Here is a 12,439-nt window from a genome sequence, read left to right as displayed (position 1 = left end):
CCAGCGACTATATTAAAAGAAACGTACCACAAGGGCAGCAAATATACAAGGACCTTTATTGGACCACAAAAATAAGTAGGCATTGGAATTAAAATTGGCAAGGTTTTGTGTGTGTGTGTGTGGGGGGGGGGTTGGGGGTAACTACAGATAGCAAGAATGTCTGCTCGGTTGGATGGACGGCCATCTACAGTTGCTCAATGACATCTTTCCAGCATGCCCAGCTGTGAACCTGGGAGGAAAGGTTGATTAAGGGTTAGGTAAGGTCTAGAAATGAAACACCCCATAATTCTCTGTAGTTTTCCTGTACTGTTAAGCAAGAATGAAGCACACCTGTAGTGGATAGCAATACTACTCCCTTTAAAAAAGCCTTTAAAAATCAAAACTGGTATCTCAGTCAAGGTTAGAGAAAACTAACCAAGTCTCATATTTATATCACACAGAGAAAACTAAAATTGACATAGTCAAACAGTCATTTCATAATAATACTGGGTATGACACCACAAAGCGACCCACCACATTCAGAACATTGTTATGAGTAGAACTGCTGGTTTTTTTCTTCTTCTTCAAAGGCTGGGTGGCTGCTTCGCAGTTTGAACTCATACAGCAAGGAAAGCACACAGCTCCTATAGCATGAAGCCATTCACAAAGTATTATGGTCCAGGTAGGAGGGATGGAGGAGAGTTCTACTGCTCACCTTGACATCACAGAACACTATTCGATAAGAGTTCCTGGAACAAACGCAACTGTACTCATGCATGATAAATCACAATGGGTGAGCTAGCCTGGGGAAGACTCACAGCTTCCTGGTAACAGAATACTCTTGTTTGAGTGCTGGGAATTAACTATATGCCAAAAATAATTACCAGGTGAATGGCATTTGGAGAGTGTGCAGTAAATAAGTACATGATTTGGCACAGCATGCAAAAAAGAGTGAGGAAGTATGGAAAAGCCTGAATTACTGGTGGCCTTGGACATATCTAGCCCTCTGAGTTGGTACTGACCTACCTGGCTGGAAGAAGCCAAGTGAAAATAGTTGAGGGAGTCTGACCGAGCTCCTAGACTTTCATTTTCTTACCTTCCTTGCTTAAGATATCGGAAAATTCCCTATATGGGGGGAAGGGAGTTTGTTGCCACACAACTGCATATTATAGAAGTAAAGACAGTATGCAGAGCCTCCTGCATGCAAGTCTCATTAAAAGCAGCAAAGCACACATGGGAATGTAATAATCACTGTGCACCTTATGTTCACTCCAGTAAGCATTTTGCATAGGTCCCAACTCAACCTTAATTAAGAAGAGATTGTATTTATTCCCCGCCCTTCACTACCCGAAGGAGTCTCAGAGTGGCTTACAATCTCCTTTCCCTTCCCCTCCCCACAACAGGCACCCTGTGAGGTAGGTGAGGCTGAGAGAGCTCTCTCAAGAACTGCCCTTGAGAGAACAGCTCTGAAAGAACTTATGACTGACCCAAGGTCACATCAGCAGATGCATGTGGAGGAGGATGGGGAATCATACCCGGTTCTCCCAGATTAGTGTCCACGCTCTTAACCACTACACCAAACTGGCTCTCAGGACATGGCCTCACTTAATACAGTTTATTTTAAAAAGAGACTGAACATGCACATATTTACATGAATATTTATATCAAGGTACAGTAAAAGCTTTCTTATCTGGCACTTGACTATAAAGAAGGCTCAATCAATCAGTTTCTTCCAGACAGCAAGAATGTGTATGTCCCACTCCTGCCTCTCTGGCTACTCAACTTGAAAACTGGCCTCTGGTGCCTCCTTGCCCCTTAGCCTGCACTGAGCCCTCAGGACCCAGATCTGCTAGAGGGCTCTCCCAAGCAGCTGGTCTATGGCCCAGCTGCATAGGTTCCATCACTTGGGGAGAAGAGTCCCACCAGGCATGAGGGCTTGTCACTGTGGCATTCCCAAAAGGGTAGGTTTGGTTGCTGTGAATTCTTCTGGGTAGGGAGCAGGGCAGACCAAAAAGCTTGCGTATCCGGCATATTTGATTAACTAGTAATCTCCAACAAGTACTTCATCTTTAATAAAGGAAAAGATGCCGGTGTTATTAAAAAGTTGGAGAATTTCTCAGGAAGGTAAGAAGGTTCTTATGTGGAAAATCACAATGAAATAGGCATAGGATTTTGCTTTGACGGTGCAATCCACCATGTTTCAATGAGACTTGCAAGAGAGTAATTTACACTTCCACCCGGTTTCTAGCAGCACCAGTCAAGCTTCAGTAGTTCCAAAGGTGACTTTGCAGGGTGCCTCTATCAATATAAATGGAGATTCTACAGCTTCTGCCAACTCAGCAGTTCGAAAGCAAGAAATTGCAAGTAGATAAATAGGTACCACTTAAGTGGGAAGGTAACAGCGTTCCGTGCGCCTTGGTGTTTAGTCATGCCAGCCACATGACCACGGAAATGTCTTCGGACAGCGCTGGCTCTTTGGCTTTGAAATGGAGATGAGCACCGCAACCCTAGAGTCAGATTCAAATGGCTTTCAAGCAAGGGAACCTTTACCTTTACTTTGCTTTGACGGTGCAATCCACCATATTTCAGTGAGACTTGCAAGAGACTAATTTACACTTCCACCCGGTTTCTAGCAGCACCAATCAAGCTTCAGTAGTTCCAAAGGTGACTTGCAGGGTGCCTCTATCAATATAAATGGAGATTCTACAGTGATATTTGGTAAGCATCCCCCCATCCTTTCACATTTATAGATACGGTGGGACACACACTTCTAAGTGACTCATCGACTTTATCAGGCTTCAGCAAATGAAAATCATGCTTGCAACTAGGACTAGATTGTATGACAATATCATTCTGCAAGTGAACTGAACCAACATGGCATCTAAGTCATGGCAGATGTCAGCAGTTTCGTCCAGAAACTGGATCTCAAAAGAGTCACAGCAAATATGCGTGCAAGAACATGGGGACAACACAGTCTCACAGACCTGCCTATACCAGAAAGCAGATTCTCGTATCTGGCATCTTAAACTTCTGGACACAAAACAGACCTTATTTAGAAAAACAACACAGAAACAATGTGTTTCTCAACAAAACCAATTGTCAGAAAACTGGTGTCTGGCAGGGGACAAATTCCTTAATTCTTCCTTGAAGTCGAAATGGGTTCTCAGCTTGCTGCCAAAGTGTGGTGATTAGACTACAATTTTCTTCCAATAATGTAATTATCTGGTTTTATCCGATTTTTTCCTAAAACTTTACTGCCAGTAACTATAAGACAATAATTTTTCACATCTGCATGTTTTTGGTCTTTCAGGATTATGAGATTCATGGCAGACCATAAGAAGCAAGATGGAGTTTAAAGATGAAGACAGTAAATTTTCCTTACAGATTTCAGCAGGTGAAGCAATTTGGACAAGGAAAGTTTGAAGACAGGGACATGAGACTGTTTTCAAATATTTTCAGAACCACCTTTCCTTGACTCCATCTCTTCAGAACTATAAATCTTCAAGACAAATAGTAGGAACTAATGCACTGGATTAGATCTAAGGGAGCCTTTCCCTGAACAGAAGGGATCCAACAAAGTGACAGTACAATCCTGCTATTCAGACTATGCCAGACCATTAGTCTACCAAGGTCGTTACCATCTACTCTAGTGGGCAACAGCTCTCCAGAGTCTCAGACAGAGGTCTTTCACATTAGCTTCTACCAGATCCCTTTAGATGGAGATGCTCAGGACTGAATCTAGGGCATGCTGCATGCAAAGCGGATGCTGTACCTCTTGATTCCTAGCCCCTCAGTGAAGTCAGTGGGCTTAGAAGGATGCAACTGTGCTTAGGGACTGGAACGTAACCTATTGCTTTCAGGCCATGTTGTTCTACAGATGTAGGATTCCTACTTATCCTTTCTTTAGGGAGTAATACAGTCCTAACAAGGTCCACTAAAAAGCTACACACTTACCATTCAGAGATATAGTCAACAAATATTGGATTATAAATAGCCACAAGGCTATTAAGTAAGTGGAGCATCTTGTAGAACATATACCTGGTTACAAATTAGTTCCCTTAGTCACAAATGAATAACATAACTATGTGTGGACAGATGAACTGAGAAAAATGTGAACTAACAAACAACAACTCTAGCTAGCAGCTGGAAAGCTGTAGCTGGCAGTGTTGACATAGATATGGTTTTCAACTTATATTTACTTCTCTCCATCTGCACCGTGACCATTTTATTTGAATGTGTTGACTGAAAACATAGTTAGGAAGTTGTCTCACATTAGGAGTCCGTGTCAAAGAACCCTTCCTAAAGACACTCTCAAAAGAGAAGACTTTAGGATTCTCATGGACTTGTTTTCCTATTACTGAAGGCTAGGCAGTGACTCTGGTCTAAAGGGAATCTAACAGGGTTTCTATTTACTCCTTAAGACACTTTTCTCAGCTCAATGGAAAAACTTACATGAAGGTTTTGTTGCAACCGGATGGCCCATGAGGACTTCCTAGCCAAGTATGAGACTCTTTACTACTAAAGGGATACTTTCTTTTGGAAACAGGAGTTAGGGCACCAGTACCCAGAGTCAGAAGTCTGGTATGAAGCATGCCATTTGTGGAGTAGTTTCACTCCTAATATTATCAGCGCATTTGCCAATGGCAACCTGCACCTCCTCAAGAGTCCTTCAAAACATTGTGCAGTTCGTGGTCTGCAAAAACAAGTAGTGGAAGCCATCATTCCCCACTATTAAAAGGGTCACCTTGATAAACGAAAAACAAACAATGGTATTGTGTTCAAGGTGGGAAGGGTGGGTGAGAGTTAGCTGGTACAGTATGTAGACACAAATTGTCTTTACCTCGGGTAAACATTCCCAAAAACATGTCCTAAAAGCTGAACTCGTGCCAAGTAACCAAGCAGTGGGTACACAGTCATCATCTGGAACAGCATAGCAGGAATATTCGTCCAAGAAATGACAAGATGTCATCACTGGGGAAATTATCTAAAAAATTCTAACAGAGGAAAGGCTAATGAGACAAAAAAATGACAGATTGTTATGCTATGCATTTTCATCTGCTATTAAGATGCCCAAGGAGAAATGCGGACCCCAATATAGTCATCATTAATACACAAACAAAATGTCAGCACTAGAATATGTTTCAGTTCTCACACAAAAAATCTGGACACACACGACTAAAACAGATAAACGCCTAGGATCCAGAAAAAAACACTGCGTGTTAATTGAGATCAGCGTCCTATCTGAATCGTGATATGCTTAAGACTTGTTGTCTAGCTTTTATGAAAATGAGAGCTTTGGCACCTCTATAAAATTTCCTGAAGAAGATTCAATTTTTTGAAACGTTGGTAAATAATCCGGAGACGACGTTGTACCTTGGTTTATATTCTATTAAGTTGTGTATCATATTGTAATGCTTCAGAGCACAATACATGTACAGCAATTCTTATAAGTCGTATGACTGTTGATTGCGGATCAGACTAACACGACTGTTGATCTTATATTTGTTTATCAATTCTCACACAGCCACTGGGAACCCAGAGAGAGATATTATCTATATTGGCACATAATATTTACATCTTTAAAATGCATCTGTACCTACAAAAAGAAAGTGAACGTTGCCCCTTGATCTTCCTAGGTGGAGGGTGGATTGAAATGAACAGCTAAAGTGATGATGACAACCATTATGGGGGCATTTGTTTGGCATAGTGACCACTGTTGTGAATGAGACTGTAGTTAAAAGGCCATGTAAGTTAGTCTTTGAGCTAACACTCATTTGCAAGAACCGCTAGCATGCCAAAGCAATAAGCTTTTATCTCTTCAGCTAGTTGTTTGAATCTATTAAATCTATTATTATGTGTGTGCGCGCGCAAGCTTGCGCACGAGGACTAAGTACCATCAAGTCACTTCCAACTTATGGCAACCCTATGAATTAATGGCATCCTATCTTTTAACAGCTTTGCTCAGGTCTTGCAAACTGAGGGCCATAGCTTCCTGTATTGGGTCAACCTATCTCATGTTGGATCTTCCTCTCTTCCCTTTATTAACTCTGCTCAAATCAACTGGGACACTTTGATCCTCTTAAACACCTGAAGCCACCTTGTACCAAGTCAGATCACTGATCTATCAAGGTCAGTTCTGTTTAGCCAGGATCTCAGAAGAGGTCTTTAACCTCTTCAAATTCTATCCAATTCTTAAAAAACAAACAAACAAAAACCCTGCAGATGATAGGAACTGAACCAGGATCTTCCGCATGCAAAGCAGGTGCTCGGCCACTGAGCAAAGCCCTTTATTTAAGCTGCCTTTTCCTAAGTCGGACCATTTGTTTCCCAGCATCAGTGCTGTCTGATCTGCCTAGCAGCAGCTCTCCAGAGCTTCAGTGAGAGTTCTTTCATATCACCCACTACCTGATGCTTTTAGCTGGAGATGCCAGAGACTGAACCTGAGACCTTCTGCGTGAAACCAGATGCTCTACCACAGCCCTGCTCCTTCTCAGTCCTCTTGTTTGTTTTTCGCCAGCAGTTTTTGGATCTTCTTGAATGAGAAGGGGAAGAAACTCCTGCTTGGTGTGGTATTGATTACTGCCAGTTATCAAGCAGTGATCTGCAATAGTCTTCTACTGGCATTTTCTTTTGTTTGAATCATTCCCTTAAAACCTCCTTGGCTCTTTCTTTCTTTTGTTTATTTTTATTGTTTGGAATTTGTGAACAGATCTAGAACAGGCAGCAAGATGCCCCTATGACAATCCCAACCTAAAGCCAAAAACATCTGCCCCACTTTGACGTGATCTAACTACCTAACTATAGATTGGAGACAACTTACATTTAATACTTTATACTGTTGGGACCAATCTGGTGTCATTTATGTGGCGCACTATCCACAATTCTGGTTTAGTGCTAATATGTGGATCAAGTGTGGACAATATAGAGGCTTATAAAATTATGCAAGGGGTGGGCAGAGATGACAAATACATTTTTCTCCCTCTCCCAAAACACTAGAACTCAATGGCATCCAATGAAGCTGATGGGCACTAGGTTCAGGGTGGACAAAAGGAAATACTACTTTACACAGAGAGTGATTAAACTACGTAATTCACTGCCAGAGGATGTAGTGATGGGCACAGATTAAACAGATAAAGGGGATTATATAGATTCATGGATAATAAGTCTATCAATGGCTAGTAGTCATGGTGACTGAGGGGAACTTCCACACTCAGAGGCACTAAACCTCTGAATCCCAGAGCCAGGAGACAACATCAAGGGAAGGCCTTATTGTTGGCCCGCCAGAAGAACTAGTTGGCCACTGTGTGAGACAGGATGCTGGACTAGATGGACCATTGATCTGATCCAGCAGGGCTCTTCTTACATTCTTAATATCCATTCCAAATCAATGGAAAAAGAATGGGAGAACAAGGAATGTAGCAGCATTAAATTACAAGTATACTGAAGGATACTCATTGAGCCATAAGGTTCTCACCTACCTGTTCTATGCATTCTTTGGTCAATGGTGGAGATGGAAAAGCAGCAAAAATTAACACCCCAACATAGAGGTATGTCAAACCCACCAGAAAATAGGCGATGGAAAGGTCTCTCACCTATGGTTAAGGAACAAAAAACAAAGAGTAAGTCAGCACAATTAGGACGTTAACCATGAGGTACAAGAGAGCATCCCACTTCTGAACTTGACTATGCAGTTATCCTTGTTTCAATTTGCTGTCCCTGCTCCTCCATGTAAACAGAGCCACATGTGAAATGACTTAAATGTCTCCAACTAGGGGGGAAAAATTGAGGACAGACTGTATCTACTAAGTGGATACAGTTGATTTCTTGGAAAAACACGTTTTTCTTGTAATGTGCAATATTACAAAAAAGCAATTTACTTTAACAGTCTCAACAAAGCATTAATTTTAGTTTATTACATGAAAAAACCTAATTAAGCTATGTTAATGGGTTTTAGAAAAAAATATATATAGGGTGGTGGGGGTAGTAATACAAACTTCCTTCTGCTACAAAAATAGTCTACAGGTGCCATACCATTAAGTATTCTCCTTGAACTAATTCTTTTTTATTTTTGGAATACTGAAACAGCACTGAAACAAGCACTATTACTAGCACAACTATTGCTAAACTAATCTCTAGTGGTGAGAATCTGCAAGCTTTAAAGAGCTTCACAATCCTACTCCATAAGTATCTATGTTTATGTGATATGGCGGCATCTCATATACTTGGTTATCTCTTTTGATTTAGTAAGTGCAAAACATCACAAGAACTGTATGAACATGCTGGGGTAGTGAGGGGCAAATGGTCTGCTTCCCACATCACCAAAAGGCAGCTCAGACTTTCATACAATCCTGACAGCAGCAACCCAAAGGAGGACCTTCACATCTATGTTCTACTGTCCATCATTCTGGACAGCAGATTGAAAACCTCCCAGGATTATGATATTCTCTCAAGCTTCATGGAGACACCTCCCTATAAGGCAGCCCACTTTCCACTTCCGATACAGCAGACCCATAAACACTTCCAAATCAGGGCTGCCTTTATGTAAGCCATAGTAGACAAGGCCTAGCTAATGTCTGCAAGAAGCACAGAGAACTTTAAGTCAATGACAAGCCAGCCTGGAGAGCTGCAAGTAAAAGCATGCAGCCATCTCTGCCTTAAAGTAATGATTCATGCATGTGGCTATGTTTCTGTGCAACATAGCAGGATCCCCCCCCCCATATCTATACATGCTAATTTTTAAAACATATGCAATAAGAATCTCAGGGCAGCAATCAAGGTAGGTTATAGACAGTGTCCCCATCCCCCATCCCAAAGTTTTGTATAGACATATTATTAGGCAAAGAAAGGCCTGCAGTCCTAAGAATTTTTACTTTGAATTCAGTTAAATTGAATCGTGGGATGTTTCTTGGAAAGCTGTACCAAAAAAAAAGAAAAGAAAAGAACTGCAGTCTTCCAAATTTTGCACATTTTAGCTCTTTAAAAGAAAGCAAAATTAATGGAATATGTAAATCAAGTGAGCTCTATAAAGCAGAACAATTTATCTATATAATGTAATTGTACAATGGCTCATCAGAAGCTGGACACTGTCTGTCTCTCCTTCTGTCTATCACACAAACAAAAACATTCACAGTATCCGAACTGGAGAAATGGGTTCTCAAGTAGCGCAGGAGAGCTGCCTGCTGCACAGACAATAAATAAAAGCACTAATTACCAACACAGATCATTCTCTAATTGGGCCGGTTTTGCAAACACACACTATTAAAACACAATATTTCTGCAAACTAAGCTCTTCATTAGCAAGAGGAGTTAATTTAAAATTTGACTGGAGGGTACAAGAAAGGGGCCTGTAGACACATAGGATGCACACATACAACAAAACCCAGATGAAGAGCCGTATATGAAGCTTCAAGGGTGTCTCCAAATGCATCTCCACATTTACGAGAACTAGAGATTCTTCCTATTCTGAGCAAAATGTCTAATTCTACAGAATTTTACATTTACAGACACACTCGTTTGGGTCCTACAAGCCACAAGTGCAAGGAGCTTATGGAGGTGGATCTTCCCTGCCTTCCCCCAGTCTCCTCCTTAGACATCTGTAAACCCTCTGCTGTGGTCAAGGAATTCTCCTCCATGAAACGCCATTAGGCTTGGGGACTGTAGGAAGAAAAGGGAAAGTCAACCCATGGTGTTGCTAGGAGGGCTCTCCAACTCTCAGAAAATGGCTTCTGAAGGGAGGGTGTCACAGGAGACTACTGGAGGAAGTTCCCCCTGTAAGCTTCCTTGTGGTCCATAGGATCCAAGACAAAAGATGGGAAAGAGAAATGCTGATAAGTGCAGTGGGAAAGTGAAAATCTATGGAGGGAACATTAAAAAGCCCCTCTGTGTTTCGCTGTAGCTTTGTCAGGGGATCCAAAACGTGATATAAAAGAAACATAATACCATATGGAAAACAGTCAAAATACAAGATAGGAGAAACCTGAATGAATGAGCATGAGTGCAAATGTAACATCTACTGAAAAATCCCAATAACTATAAATAGCATATTGCATTCATAGGATCCAGCCTGTAAACTACTGACTAGATAAGTATTTGAAAGATTGAAACAAAAACAAAAACCAGTAAAGGAGACTACCACTGCTGCCCTTCTGGAATTTGACAGCACCAAGACAACACTGATACAGCCAACATTTGACCAAACTACCTTTCCTGATATATCTTCAGAGGGGTAATTACTTTCTTCCAGGGGTCATTTCCTGCAGGAGCGCACAGGAGCGGAGCTCCGGCAGTAAAGAGCCCAGGGGACGGGCACATGCAACAAGCCCCACCCCCTGCTCCCAGCAGTCCTCAGTCAGAGCAAGAAGCAGCCAGGTAAGTTGCAGAGCTCCCCCCAGCCCCCCGGTCCAAAACAGTCCAGTGGCACCTTTAAGACCAAGTTTTATTCAGGTACCAGTTCTCCCTCCTCTGCGAGGACAGATCTGCACGTTCCCCCCCAATAGCTAGCAATCCAAAACAGTCCAGTGGAGCCTGAGCGGTGGGTGTTGCCTTCTGACACACTTCCGGTGACGTCAGGGGGCGTGGCATATGCAAATAAGTTATGCTAATGAGCTCCTGCACCTCTTTTTCTACGAAATGACCCCTGCTTTCTTCTATTTCTGCTCCTCCTCCAACACGCTGCTGCTGTGGGGGTCGGTAGCCTCCCTTCTGCCATGGCCTTCCAGCTAGGAAAACAGTAACTGTGCTAATGCAGAACAAAGTTTTAGTCCAGTGGCACATTTAAGACCAACAAAGCTTTATTTTATTATTTATTTGTTGTTCTTAAAAGGTGCCGCTGGACTCACACTTTGCTCTACTGCTTCAGACCAACACGGCTGCCCCACCTGAATCTGTGCTAATGTTAGTACAGGAGGTGGAAACTGCCGGAGGGTAGGGGAGGATAGTGCAAAGGGGAACAAGTGCCTTGTATGGTCACCTGAGGGCAGTCATCCTTTTTCACAGGCAACCGGTTAATCACAGGCTTTCAGCCTCCCTTCTGAAGAAAAACAAGATGCAGGGAACAGGAGTCAACTCGCTGACCGATCAGACTTTGGACAGCCGTTACTGAAATGCATTGTGTCACTGTCTAGAATCCTAGACACAGATCAGCAGCCCACCATGTAAAAGAGCTGTACAAACACATCATAAAACAATGGCTCTGGTCCAAGACATTGTGTAAGCACTACATGGAAGTGGAATTTTTAAAGAACCAAACCACTGAAAAAAGGAAGTGGGGAGGGAGATTCAATAAGAAGCCTTAAACTCAGGACTCTCCACAAAAGCTCTGCGATATCTATGAAATGCATCACTATTGATTTCATAGAGGAAGTGGTCAAGGGCATGGTAGGGCAATATGAAGTAGCTTTCAAAGGACTGAGCGTAGCTGCTTATAATCTCAGCTGCTATAACGGAAGGAAATGGGATGAGTCATATAGCTTTTCCTCAGAGCACTCCCACCTGACATTAGGAAAAAACTTCACAAGCTTTAATGATAGGCCAAGAAATAAGCAAAGACCATGCCAGCATTCAGTACAACTGCCGCAGGGAGAAAAGGAGCATAATAAGAGAACCATGGCGCTGTTAGGCTGAGCTTAATTGGAGTTATAAATCACAAATTACGGATGAAGGCAAACATTTTAAAAGTGTGCTGAAAAGTGGTTTAAACATATGTTTCTCTCCTGAAACCAAATGACTGAGGATGCAGCAAAAATGAATTGTTCGATCCACTTCCACCAAACACACAAAAAAGACTCATTGAACTTACTCCTGGATCCATGCCACAGTAACATTGAGACTAGACTACTGTAATGTACTCTACATAGGTTTCCCCTTGAAGTCAATGCAGACTCCAGCTGATGCAGAAAGCTGCAGCTCAATTACTACAAGGAGCTAGGTGGAACATTCATACATTCATTCTGCAGTCACCCCACCGGCTGCCCATCAGTTACCAAGCTCTATTCAAGATACTGACTATCCCATAAAAACTCCTTGGATCCTCATATCTGCAGGACTGCCTCTCCACCTATGTCCTGCTGTGACAACTGTGGTCATCTGAGCAGGGCCTTTCTACAGGTGCCACCCTGCAAACCGTCAACAGCAACAGCTGCCTGTACATGTGCCTCCTCTGTAGTGATTGCGTGGCTTCAGACCAGTCTCTCTCACAGCTTCCCTAACACAGCAGCAAACCTACCTCACAGGGCCAGCAAGAGAAAGAAGAGTATAAACCATTTTGCAAAATTACAAATAGTGATACAAAGAGAGTGTTGAGGTGTTGTTGTTCCCTCTACGGCTCTTCATGTGAAACAGTGCCATAAAAACAGTTTAAGAAGTTTCTGTCCTTTCCTTCATGCCCGCCGTGTGAATCTCATTAGATGTCTTTCGGTTCTGATGCAAAATGAGACAGCAAGCAAGTGTTCTCCATTTACTT

General features: G+C 42.3%; 1 protein-coding gene across 1 annotated transcript in view; it reads right to left on the bottom strand.

The window, feature by feature from the left end:
- The window catches only part of SLC38A9 (solute carrier family 38 member 9), a 55,635-nt gene that overhangs the window by 5,499 nt on the left and 37,697 nt on the right, over positions 1–12,439 (bottom strand). The window contains 3 exon segments of the mRNA XM_015423219.1: positions 4,820–4,911; positions 4,914–4,973; positions 7,458–7,571. Of these exon segments, the coding sequence (XP_015278705.1) occupies positions 4,820–4,911; positions 4,914–4,973; positions 7,458–7,571 (266 nt within the window).

The sequence above is a fragment of the Gekko japonicus genome, unplaced genomic scaffold, assembly GCF_001447785.1.
Source record: "Gekko japonicus isolate JY-2015 unplaced genomic scaffold, Gekko_japonicus_V1.1 scaffold862, whole genome shotgun sequence".
Classification (NCBI taxonomy): domain Eukaryota; kingdom Metazoa; phylum Chordata; class Lepidosauria; order Squamata; family Gekkonidae; genus Gekko; species Gekko japonicus.
This window is presented reverse-complemented; position numbering and strand designations above follow the sequence as displayed.